This window comes from Physeter macrocephalus, chromosome 13 (assembly GCF_002837175.3).
Source record: "Physeter macrocephalus isolate SW-GA chromosome 13, ASM283717v5, whole genome shotgun sequence".
In the NCBI taxonomy this organism is placed as follows: Eukaryota; Metazoa; Chordata; class Mammalia; order Artiodactyla; family Physeteridae; genus Physeter; species Physeter macrocephalus.
This window is the reverse complement of record NC_041226.1, coordinates 82819253-82831739: the sequence shown is the minus strand read 5'-3', so window position 1 is coordinate 82831739 and position 12487 is coordinate 82819253. Positions and strand designations below refer to the sequence as shown.

Below are 12487 nucleotides of genomic sequence, written 5' to 3'. Positions count from 1 at the left end.
GCCTGCGCTCCGCAACGGGAGAGGCCGCAGCGGTGAGAGGCCCGCGTACCGCAAAAAAAAAAAAAAAAAAAAAAAAGAGGCCTGGGCCAAGTCACGCCTTCCCACTGGCTACCTGGGCATCACCGGGCCTCTGAGCCTCGGTTTCCCCTGCAGAGGGCAGGTGCTGGAGCAGGGCTCCCGGGCCCAGCGCCAGGCACAGGCAGCCTCGTCTCCTGTTGCCAGCTGGAGGCCTGTGTCTGGAGGGGGGCACAGGTCCCCGGTCCGCGTCTGCCCCCTCACCCGCCAGCTCTTCCGGGCCCAGCCTCCACCAACTGAAGCAGCATCCCCCCTCCTCCCCTCCCCCCAGGCATCTGGGAAGGGCCCGCCCTCCGGCCAAACCCTCCCAGCCGCCGCCGGCCTACCCATCATGTCCAGAATGCTCTGGTGGTTGGAAATGATGACACAGGAGCGGTCCTCCTCCAGCTTCTCGCGGCCCTTTACCTCAAAGCGAAGGCCGTATAAGTACTTGAAGGACCGGATGAACCAACTGATGATGCTGAGGGGGAGACGGGCTGTGAGCAGAGGCCACCACCCACCTTGTAACTCAGGCCCCGCCTGCAGACCTAGGCAGGGTCATCCCAGTGCAGGACCAGAGACAGACACGGCACGGGGACCCCCCCGCCGCCCTGGCAGCCTGGCCGCTGACCCTGAGCTCGCTTTCCCCTCCGAGAACCTTCGGGTCCTGTCCCTCAACCCCTCAACGGGATGGCAAGGGCCCCCCTGCCCCGCTGCCACCCCAGCCGGCGAGGGTAAGGTCGCACAGGAGCGAGGCCTTGGGGGCCCGGCCGCCCGGCAGTGGGGAGGCGCCTCCTTCCACGTCTGCGTTCCCAGGCCTGCACCTGCCACCCAGCCCTCCCCCCACACCCCTGCTCGTCACCACAAGCGGGGGGGCCCAGCTGGTCGGGGCTGAAGGCCGAGAGCCCCCCGGGGCCGGGCTGGCTCCGTTCTCAGACGTGTCAGCGACCGAAGGACCCGACACGGAGAGGCCCCTGCAGAGGAGGCTGGGCCCCCACCCACGGGAAGTGAACGTCCCCTCAAGGCAGAGCCACACCGGGAAGAAAGCGTGGGTACCAAGCGGAGACCTTGTCGAGGAGCTGAAGGCTGCTTCCAGTCTCCACCGCTGGGGAGACGGGCCCGGCCGGGCTTTCACTCCTGCCCTGCACCCTACAGAGCAGCGCCCCAGCCCCTTTCACAGACACACCCAAGGTCACATGAGGACGGCAGTGGAGCCAGGATGTGTGTGGGCCCCGCTCCCAGCAGGAGGCTGCCCTGGGCACTCGTGACCTTGAGGGGCACTCGTGACCTTGAGGGGCCTGGCCCAGCAGCACGCGACAGGCAGGCACGACCAGGCATGTTCCCTGGGGACGGTGTCTGCAGGTGGCTGCAGGTGGCTGGCCGGCAGGGAGGAGGGTGGCCCCGGCCCCCTGCTCTGCGGGAACACTGCACACACCTGGCAAGGGACAGGTGCCCGTGAGGGGTCAGCCTGCTCGGGGTGACGGAGCCTGAGGCTTGAGGTCACTCCTCTGCAACTCAGGCAGGTCCCCTGGGTCCTTCCCACCCGTGGGTGGCAGGGGGCTGAGGGTGGGCCCCAGTGACCCAAGGGTTCCTGACCCAGAACTGTTCTACTTCTCCCAGAAGATTCGTGCGCGCGCGCACACACACACACCAGAGTCATTTGATCTCCCCACGGTCCTGACCGGAAGGGAGGGATTTCCCACTTTTTCCAGAAGGGCCTGGGCTCAGAGATGGCCCTCAACAGAGCAGAGACTCAGAGCTGGGCCCTTGACCCAAAGCCACACTCAGGTCTTTAAAACTGTGGTAAAATACACACAACATAAAATTTACCATCTTAACTCGTTTTAAGTTCAGTGGCATTAAGTGTACTCACGTTGTTGTGCAACCGTCCCCCCCATCCGGGACTCTTTCATCTCCCCAGACTGACCCTCTGTCCCCATTAAACACTCACTTCCCCCGCCCCCCTTCCGCAGCTCCGGGCCCCACTGTCCACTTTCTGTCTCTATGGATCTGTCTCCTCTAGGCCCTCACGTGAGTGGACCCTGTCGGATTTGCTTCTGTGTCTGAAAGGCAGACTCGTATCCAGCTCACAAAGCCTAACTCCCCACGTTACCTCGTGGTGCAGATGGGGAAACTGAGGCTCCAGGAAGCAGCTGACCCTGGGCTGCTCTCACAATCAGACCGGTCAGCCTTCCCTGGATCTAGAAGCCAGGGCTTCTTCCTTAGCTTTGGAAGCCTCAGCCAGCTCGAGCCAGACCTTCCTGTTTGTCCCCATCCGGCTCAGGGGTTGCCAGGCTGGACACTCTCGGGAGAACTGACCGGCTCTCAGCTGGGGAGCCTCGGGCATCTCAGCTGCAAAACACAGCATCTCAGCTGCAAAACACAGCTTCTCGGGTCATCTTGAGGGTTGAAGGGCACAGAGAGGGGGCATGTGTGTCCAATCAACACGGGGAAAACGCAATCTCACTGGCAGTCAAAGAAATGCAGATTGAAACAAGAAACCCCGTCTTCATCCTTCAGATTGGCAGATGAAAGCCTGATAACAGGAGGCGTTGGCCTGGTGTTAGGAAATGGCCCGAGGGCTGCTGGCAGAAGTCTGAGGCCACAGAGGTTTCTGGAGGGCAGGTTAGCAGGACCTGGCAAAAGCCCTTAACAAACCTATTTGTTTGAACTGCAATCCTCTTCCGGCAATGGATCCTAAAGCAGTTGTGAGGCAGGCATAGGCACGGTCTGAATTAGGAAACTCTGAAAACACCTCAACGTCTCCCGTGGGGAGAGGTAAAATAAACAGGACTGCGGCAGAGGAAAACAGCAAAGCTCTGTATTTATTTGCTGCCAGGGCTGTTCCCTTGACTTCTAATAACTACCTATCGTTTGCGTTTCCCTCCCAGGCCACATCTGGAAAGGACAGTGTTTCTCTCTGGTAGTGGCATCTGCTGGCTCCATTTTTCTTCTTTTTGGGGTGAAATACACATAAAATTTACCATTTTAAACCATTTATGAGTGTCCGGTTCAGTGGCACAGGTACATTCACATTGTTATGCAGCCATCCCCAACCATCCGTCTCCAGAACTTTTCTATTATTTTCTTTTTGTATCTAATTTAAGGGAGCAGTTGTAGATGGGCAGGTTTTTATTTTGTCTTGTTTGGACTACGAAAGAGGCTGTGTATGAGACTCAGCCGAGCAGGGGCCTCTGCGGCTGCTCTGCTGCTTGTTTCCCGCCTCTCCCACTCCGGCTGGGAGCCCAGGCCAAGGCAGAGCCCCCGCACCAAAGGCTCCAGGACGGACAGACAGGCCCAGGGCGGCCCCCCACAAGCTGCAGGAGACAGAGGCGCCCATGGCAACTCTCCACATCTTTACAAATAATTGCTCTCAGACAGACTAAGAGATACAGCCCTGGGTGAGTACAGCAAGCTGGGAAAGAAAGGTGCATCTCGGGAGCAAGCGGAAAGAGGCAACAGATGTTCCTCAAGGGGAGCGGACCGCTCACTCCCCGCAGGCGGCGTGCACGCGGGTGCCCACTTTTCCTTCTCCTAATGTCCCATGTTTTCAAGGTTTTCTGTAGAAGTGGTGGGAAAGTATCTATTATCATTTTAACAGTGCTTCCTTGAAGAAGAAGGAAGCAGACCGAGCTTTGCAGAGGCCCCTCCAGTGCCCAGGCAGGGAGAGCCGGTCTGTCCTGGCCTGGAGCGTAGCACGCTCCTAACCACAGGGACAGACGCCCCACAGCCACGCCCGGCATCTCCTGAAGGCTACATGCCACGCCTGCGCCTAGAACAGATGTGAACTGTCCCGTTTCGGTCAGACAATAACCCCACAAGGTCGTACGCTCATTACACGCAGGTGAGGAAGTCACAGAGGCTCAGCAGAGCTAAGTGACTTGCCCAAGTTCACACAGCAGGGAGGCCAGGATGGGCCGGAGCCCACCTCTAAACCTGACTTTTGAAAAATGTCAAGCAGAGGGCCTGCTGGAGGTGGGGTGACGGCTCCAGGGTTGCCAGGTGGCGTCTCGAGCTCCTTTTGAGGCCTCCCCCTCCTCCCCTGGGGGGCTCTATGGCCCCCCACCCCTCACCCCCAGCAGGGCTGCAAGTGGCTCTGTCATCCTCTCCCAGCAGGAAGCTCAAAGCAGCCACCCTACCCAGGCTGCCCTGCCTGCCCAGCCCAGGCCTCATCCTGAGCGCCAACACCCGCTGTGCCCCAACACCCACCTGACCCCAGCGCCCCGCCCCTCGCCGCAGGAGTCCGGGAGCTGCTCCCTCCTCTCCCCCACGGGGAGTCACCGGGGGAGTCACTGGTGCACGCCAGGAATGTGCCTGTCCCACTCCCTCCAGCCCCGCCTCCCCTGGGGGTGGAGCTAAGGTTGCCTGAAGCCCAGGTGGCCCAGGGCTGGGTTGAGTGCATGGCACAAGGCTCCAGAAGCACTGCTGACAGCTTCCAGTAGGTGACTGGTGCCAGCTTTCCATAGCAAGGCAGGTGGCCCCCAGGACAGGCTCTTTCCAAGTGCCCGCGGGGGCAGCCATCCCCTGAAGCAGAGGGGATTTCCCGGCCCTCCCTGGGCCTTTCTCAGAAGCCCTCCACTTAACCCTGACCGGGGCCGCCAGCCTAGAAGCATCATAAACGCTGCAGATCTGGGGGGGCCTGAGGCCGAGCTCCTGGCAGCCAGTCCCCCTGGACCACCTGTGCTCGCCCGACGACACCTGGGCCCGGCCCAAGCTCAGGGTCAGACAGACGCTGACTCCCTCTCACCAGCTGTGACCTTGGGCAATGGACTTGACCTCCCTAAACTTCCGTTTCCACTCGTGAAATGGGAAGGGACTGAGCGAGATGAGGCTGGAACGCCCGTGACACCTGCGGGACCCTGGGAGCCCTCCGCAAACAGCAGCTGTGTCGGGCGATGACACAGGCAGGACAGGAGAATCCAAAGTAAATGAAAGCAAGAGGATCCTCCTCCGGCCAGCACCTGCTCCAGGCAGCTGGGAAGCAGTTCAAGGTCAGGTCTGAGCTACCTGCTGACCTCTGCCCGCAGACCCTGGACTCGGACTAGGTGGCTCTGGGGAGAGCTGGCAGCTGCTTCGGCCAAGGGGCGCCAGACCTCAGCCAGACCCCACGGGCTTTGCCCCGGGAAGGGAGGGGCTTGATGGGGTTTGTTCAGGGCGGCCCTGCCAGGAGGGCAGCACACAGAGTCATTGATCTGCTCAGGGGACAGGAGGCCCTGGGAGGGCCACCTGGCAGAGCAGCAGTGTTTTCCAAGTGTCATGTGAGCTGGAGCACGGAGGGGGCCAGGAGGTGGGGGCTCCAGCCTGTTCGGGTGCCCAGAGGTCTTAAGAGGGGCGCAGGAGTGGGGTGAAGGCCAGGGGCCTGGAAGGAGGCGGGGCCGTGAGCAGAGTGTCCAGGGCTCCCGGGAGCTCCGCCTCCTGGGCCCGCAGAAGTACACCCAGAGGGGAGGCTCTGCCCCTCACTATCCCACCCCAAGCAAAGCCAGGGCAGACTTTCCTGCGAGACCAGGGCCCCAGGCCAGCCCCCAGGTGCTGCGGCTCCCCGAAAGCGCCGTGTCTGCATCCACGCATCCCCCCAGGGCCACGCGGTGGCTGGCAGTGCTGGGTTCAAACCCTGACCGGCATCGACAAGCCCCCCGCCCCTGGCTGCAGTGATGCCCGTCCTCGATGTTTCGAGCAGGTGGGGGGCTCCATCTGCCCTGCCCCCCACCCCACCTCGCAGCCTAGCTATGCCCCCCAGGTCCCGGCCGCTAGGATGGGCGCAGAAGTGGGCGGTTCAGTCCCCAGGGGTCCTGCCGTAACAGTGGCATGCTGGACCCCGAGAATGGGGGGGGGCCACAGGCCAGAGGAGCCGGCAGCTTTCTGTGGCCCCAGGCTGCCCGCCCTGGTCGCCTGTGATGCATGAAAAAGTAAAGTCTCCGGGTTAAGCCGCTGCTGTTAGGTTTCCTGATCCTGCAGGGAACCCAATTCTAACACACGCCGCTTCCCTGGGCCTCGCTCTCTTCTCTGTCGAATGGGTGTAATAAGGGCATGTGCCCCTGGGACGAGGAAACAGGACCTGCTGCTCCGGCCTCACCCTGAACGCGGGACCCTGCCACTCTGGGAGGGGTCCCTGGCCTCAGCCCACAGCCTGGGCAGAACGGAGCCTGCCTCTGCTTCTGTTCCCAGCACTGCCCTGCACACGCAGAACTCGCAACTAAATGGCAAAGGCCTCCCTGGGTGCTCACCCAGAGCCCCATCACGGGGAGGGGCGGCTGCTCACGGGGAACATGGGGAAGTGAGGGGCGGGCGGAGTGCGGCTGCCCTCCTGGAACTCAGGGATTCCCCGGAGCCAGCCCCAAAGCAGCCGTGGCGCTGCCCCGGCCCCTAATGCTGTGTGAGACAGCGGAAAAGTGAAAAGCGTACACTCTGGGGTCACTCTCAGCGGGTCTGCAGCCCGGGGCCCCACGACCTAGCTCTGGGACCCTGCCAGTCATCTCCCCACTCCCCGCCTCGGAGGCCCGAGTTTCAAGCTGCTTCTCTGCAGACTCATCTGTAAAATGGAACACGTAACAAACCCTGTCCCCAAGCTTCAGGCGTCCGTGGCGCATGGTGCGTGCTCGGGAGATGGAAGCAGAGGCTGGTGTCGAGGACGGTGGGCAGAGCCCTCCCGGAAGTTGGGGCGGGACTGGAGCGGGAACAGCCAGGCACCCAGGGCGCTCAGCGGTCCCAGCCCGGGAGGGGCCTGAAGCCTGTCCACACAGCACCCCAACCTCCACTTCCGTCCTCCTGGGCCCTGTCCCTGGACCAGCTACCTAGCGGTACAGGGCACCTCCTCATCCTCTGCATTTCTCAGCCCCCCACAGATGCAGGCCTTGGGGAACTCGTGTTCACAAGGCACCCTGTCCCTACCCCCTCTCTTTGCCATCCCTGGGGAGCCTTGGGGGTCATCACTGTGACCCACCCCGCGGGACCTGGGGGTGCTGCAGGGGAAGGCAGCGGTGGGCTCCCGGACCCGCAGGCCCGCCCCTCTCTGGGGAGGACGCAGCACCTCTGTTATGTCCTGGACTGGTCCCTCTGCAGAGCCTGAGTCGGGGGCTGCCCTGGGGAGGGAAGAGCCGCAGGAAGCTTCCTCCTGAACACCATCAGGGCCTCCAGGGTCCCGAAGTGGGTGGCCCGGTGGCCAGACTCTTGGGGGAGGCTGGGGGCCAAGCTCGGCTCTGGGCTGAGGGGAGCGGGCCAGCAGAGGCTGGAGGGCCGGGCTGGGCAGGGTGGGGCCGGAGCGCCAAGTGCTGCTCAGGCTGGCCTGCCAGTCCAGCCACCTCGTCAGAAAGGGCAGCTGGTGACTTCTGATCTGACGCCAGGAAGCAGCTTTGAAGCCCAGGCCTGGAAGAGCGAGTTGGGCCTTTGAAAGACAAGGAAGCGCCTGGGAAGAGGCCACCTGATAATAAGGAGCCGGGGAGGGGGAGGGTCACCTCCAGGACCGCCTGTCACCTGCTGAAAACCTGCTCCAGCCTTGCTTCCCACCCGAACCCAGGACAGCACCCCCTCCAAGGAGCCCACCGGCCCTTGCTGCCTGAAGCCACCCACTCCCCCTGACCCTCCAGGCCGGTCCCCAGCAGGCGCTGAATGGAGAGTCTGGCCGTGAGCCCACCGCCTGCAGGGGATCCTCAATCTCAGGCCAGGCCCGCAGAGATATATTTCTGGAAACAGGCCCTCCCCACCCCAGAGGGTTGGCCGCTTGAGAAGACAGCTGGAAGGGCAACCAGTGGGCCGCCCCTGGGATCTGGGCTCCCTGGGACGCTGGCCTGGGCCATCTGGGGGGGTACCAGAGACCCATGGCCCACCCACCAGGCCCCCCCCACCCCCGCTCCTACTCCACACTCCCACTCCTGGTGCCACGGGAGCCACAAACCCCCGGAAACAGGGCCCGGAGGACCCACTGAGTGTGGGCCGCTCCCGGCAGGATCAGCCCGCCCAGATGAACAAGGACAGGGACGGCAGAAAGCCAGGAACCCTCTCCCACTGCCCTGTAAGCAAGTGGGTGGCGAGGGCCTCGGGGACCACAGTATGCCCACACCAGGCCACAGCCAAGGGCCATCATTGCAAAAGCCAGAGAGGAACGTCAGCGACAGCCCCTCCTAATCGGAAACTGGGAGAAAGGGCAAGGAGCCCCCTCTCAGGCCACCGTGACCCGCCCAGCCTCTGACCCAGAGAGGCCCCCCGACTCTTCTGGTCAGCCCAGCCTGAGCCCTCACCCCAGCAACTCCGAGCTCCCCAGCTCTGGAGGGCGACCCAGCCACCTCCGGTCCTTCCCGCCCAGAAGCTGGACCCCAAGGCCTCCCCGCCCACCCTCCCCCGCGGAGCCACCACACCTTCCTAAGCGGAAGGAAAGGGAAGGGGAACCGGCCCGGTGCGGGGTCACAAGTGCGCTCATCGCCCGCGGCAGGTGGGCGCGAGGCGGGGGCGGAGAGAAGCCGAGGAACGCCCCAGGGGCCGCGCGCGGAGGCGGGTCCGGGCGGGGCGGGGCGGGGCGGGGCACGGCGGCGGCGCCCCCTCCCCGCGGGGAGGCAGGACGGAGCCTCTGCCCGCTAGGCCCGGCCGCGCTCCTCTCGGGGCCGCCCGCCCCCCGCACTCCCTGCGCGGCGCCGAGGGCCAGCCCTGTTTCAATCCCTCCGTGCCTGCCCGTGGCCGGGGCCCCGGGACACTGTGACGCCGGCTCCGGGGACCCCGGCCCACCCTCGGCCGCCTCCCCGGCCGCGCTCTCCGACCCGCTCTCCCCTCGGCCGGTCCGAGAGCCCGGGAGAGGCGCGGGCAGGGCAGGAAGGAGGGAGAGGACACGGGAAAGTTAGGGAAGCGGAAGCGGGCGGCGGCGCGGCGCTGCCCCCGCCTCGGTGTCTCTCCCCACCCCGCCCGGCCCCCTTGCCTCATGTTCTCCACCGTCCGGCCGCCGTGGCGCAGCAGGCAGACGGCCGCGGCCACCGCGGAGACCGTGAAGCAGAGCACGCAGTACAGGCCGATCTTGGCGTAGAAGTTGGCGGAGCGGCTCAGCTGCACCAGCACCAGCAGCAGCGCCGCGCTCAGCCACAGCCAGAGCTCCATGGCCGCGGCCCGAGCCCGACGGCGCGGGCCTCCGGCTCCCTGCCCGGCTCCGGCCGCGTGCTGGCGGCGGCGGACCCTCCTCCTCGCCCTGACCCGCCCGCGCCCCTTATTGCGAGGGCGGCGGGGGGGGCGGGGGCGGGGCGGCGAGCGGAGCTCCAGCGAGAAAGAGGCTAGGTGCGCCCCGCCCGCGACGTCCACACCCGCCGCTCGGTCACCGGCCCGGCGCCGCCCCCGCCCCGTCCCGCCCGCGACACCGCCCGCGCCCTGCCGCCAGGCCTCCGGCCTCCGGCCCTGCGCCCCTCCCCAGCCCCCGCATCCCCGCAGCGGGTCGCCCGGGCCGTGGCGCCCCGCGGGTCCCCACCGCCGGGCCGCCTTCCCGTCCCCGCGGGCACGGCCCCCGAGCCCTAGACCGCGGCTCCAAAGGCGGCCGAGGACGCGGCTGCTCTTGGCAGCCCGGTTGCCACACAAGGGGCCCTTGAACGGCGCCCGGTGACCGACGGGTAGCCTGCCGCTTCGGGTCCGCTCCAGCGACTGAGGGGAGCCCCAGCCTTGTGCGGCCCAGTGAGCGCAAGGACTGAGGGGAGGGGGCTCTGAGTGGGCCGGAGGCGTGTTCCTGGGCGGGGCTGGGAGCGACGGCTTCGGGTGCGCCGGGGCCCGCGTGTTATCTCCAGCGCTCCCGGCGCCAGGCTGAGGGGAGCCCCAGCCTTGTGCGGCCCAGTGGGCGCAAGGACTGAGGGGAGGGGGCTCTGAGTGGGCCGGAGGCGTGTTCCTGGGCGGGGCTGGGAGCGACGGCTTCGGGTGCCGGGGCCCGCGTGTTATCTCCAGCACTCCCGGCGCCAGGCCAGGGCCGGTGTCAGGCGACTGTGTTCACCACATCAGCGATGGGCCTGCGCTGGCTTTGGGGAGGGGCCGGGACCCTGCCCGGCGCTCCAGGTCACCGCCTGTGGGCGCAGCCAACAGGCCTCAGAGCAGATCGAGGCTGTAAAACCACGTTTCCTTTCTGCACAAGTGCCCCCCACCCGTGGCCTGGGTCCCGGGTTTGCTGCAATTTACCAATGGCCGCATGTGTGGAGCCCCAGGGGCCTTAAGAATGCTATTATTGGCCTCTTCCCTTTTTCAGATGCCGAGGTGATCTGTTACTGAAATACTTCACTGAAGCCTCCCCCCTCCCCAAACTGCTATTTTGGCTGACAAGTACAAAAGCTTCCATCATGGAGTGAATGGGGGTCTCAGGCCCAAAGGGAGGAGTGGTTTCCCTGCTGTGGGTGGAGCAGCCCATTCACAGGTGTTCTTAGCTTTTCACAAAAGGAGCGTCATTTCCTCTGCATCACACCTGTGGGCGATTTACAGTAAAACCTATGAGAGCATAGTCTCTAGTTCAGTCCTGCGCCAAATCCATCGGGCCGGCATTCTGCATCAAATAGAACAGCTTGTCTCTTTTTCCACTCTTGGAACAGGATACTGCTGCCCCCTCTAGAGGAGGCCTGAGAGCCCCCCGGGGAGGGGGTGCCGGCACTGCTGTGCCCGGGCTGGCTGCAGGATTTGGGGCTCCCTGGACAGACCACAGCGAGACTCCAGAAAAGGCTCGTGGGTCAGGTGGGCGCGCGACAGCCGGCAGTGCTGCAAGGCGCTGGGCACTGGGGCAGGAGGCCCGGTCCCAGGAGGGCTTCTCAGAGGGGGTGTAGAAATACATTGAGCTGGAGCCCCAGAGGGTCCTTACAGAGGAACGGAATCCCATGCTCACAGCCACCACGGGCGGACAGAGCTGCTTTACCCAGGGGCTCCTTCTGGTCCTTTAGCTCCCAGCCCACCCTGGCCAAGGCAGCCCCACCCACCCCTCACATCCCTTCCCGGGCTCCACGCTTCCGAGCGCTTCCCATGACTCAGTCACGCGTTCGTGGGTTTTCGTGTTCGTGGCCGCTCTCCCCCACCTCCCAGGGCTGCTCCACTGAGCTGTGCCTGCTCTGGCATCTGGCACCCAAGAGAGTAATGCCTGGCACACAGTAGGTGCTCCACAAATACTCCCCAGAGCAAACACCTCCCCATTTTACAGAGGTGACAGGGGAAAAGCCGGCCCCGGCCCCGTATCCCACACCCACTGCCCCGGGAAGGCTGCTAGCGCCTGCTGCGCTGCCCTGTCCTGATCCCAGGGCGGTGGTTCCGGACGCCACTGTTGTGTCCTCAGACAGACAGAGAGGCTATTGCTCAATTTTGCCTTCTTTCCCAGTTCCTTCCTCCTCTGGGGAAGTGTTGAAAGAAAACGTCCACTTTTCCCCTGACAGGGAGGGGGAGGAGGAGGGGCCTCAGACTCCGCTGGGTCTGAAACAAATATTCAATATTCTCCTGTAATGCCCCATTTGGAAGGCTAACAATAACTCTTTTTGTTTCTTGAAAGTGAATCACCAGAGAATCTTCTGGGTTGGTGGAGATACCGAGACATGAGATTTTCCTCTAAAATGAGTGATTCATGACGAAGCAGGGCCTGGCGTGGGCTCTCTCCGGGCTCCTCCCACGTGGAGAATGCTACTTTGACAGGCAGGGACGTACCGGCGTCCTGCCTGACCCTCTTGGGTGCCCCGAGTCCCCACAAGCACCCAGGGAAGGTGCTGGGGGAGTTTGCTGCTAAATCAGTCCCATCCCCTGCTGGACGACAGCTGAGAGCCCTCCTGGGCATTAGCTGGGACCTGCCCAGCCAGACGGCACCTGACACCAGGTGACACAATCGGGGCTGAACCGGCACCACCTCCTGAGGCCACAGGAGCCCGCAGCAGCCAAGGGGAGGGGCCCTGAGGTCCTTGTGTTTATCTGGGGTTGGGTGGGGTATCTGGAAGGAAGGGCCGAGCCTCTGCATTTCTGGAGGCCCAGATAAAGCACCCCTCCTCGCCATGTGGCTTTAGGGGCCGGGGCGGGGTGCCCAGCCTTTGAACCCCAGAGAAATGGCTGAGCTCCAGTATCCCCGAGCGTCAGTTTCCTTGTGGCCTGTTTCCAGGAGGCCAGCAGGAAGCAAGGCCACTCCCGACTTTGCCTCTGGCATCAGGAGGTGGATTCCTCTCCCTTCAAACCTGCCCAGGTAAAAGGCCAGGACGCGAAAGCCAGGGAGGGGACAAAGTCTCAGCAGTCGCCGGGGGCGCAGGGAGGAGCCCCACTCCCTCTGGGGAGGCATCTCCAGGAGTCTCATCTCCGGGGGAGAAGCTCCTTGGGAGGAAGGAAGGTGGGGAGGGCAGAGCGGGGCCCTGCAGAGCGAGGCGCCTGGGCTGCCCCGGGGCCCTCAGGTGAGCTCGCTGGGGCCTGTGTTCGGGACCTCTTGGTGGGTGTGCCCCAAGGCACCAGTGCCATCCCACCACCAGTAAATAAA

The 12487-nt window shown here is 64.3% G+C and overlaps 1 protein-coding gene across 1 annotated transcript in view; it reads right to left on the bottom strand.

Annotated features, from left to right (window-relative positions):
* The window catches only part of AGPAT2 (1-acylglycerol-3-phosphate O-acyltransferase 2), a 13355-nt gene extending 4133 nt beyond the window's left edge, over nucleotides 1-9222 (bottom strand). Inside the window, exons 1-2 of the mRNA XM_024126403.3 lie at nucleotides 8957-9222; nucleotides 402-535 (exon numbers count right to left, since the gene is read on the bottom strand). Of these exons, the coding sequence (XP_023982171.1) occupies nucleotides 402-535; nucleotides 8957-9132 (310 nt within the window). The 5' untranslated portion in view covers nucleotides 9133-9222. The remainder of the gene's footprint in view (nucleotides 1-401; nucleotides 536-8956) is intronic.
* Nucleotides 9223-12487: the final 3265 nt, after the last annotated feature.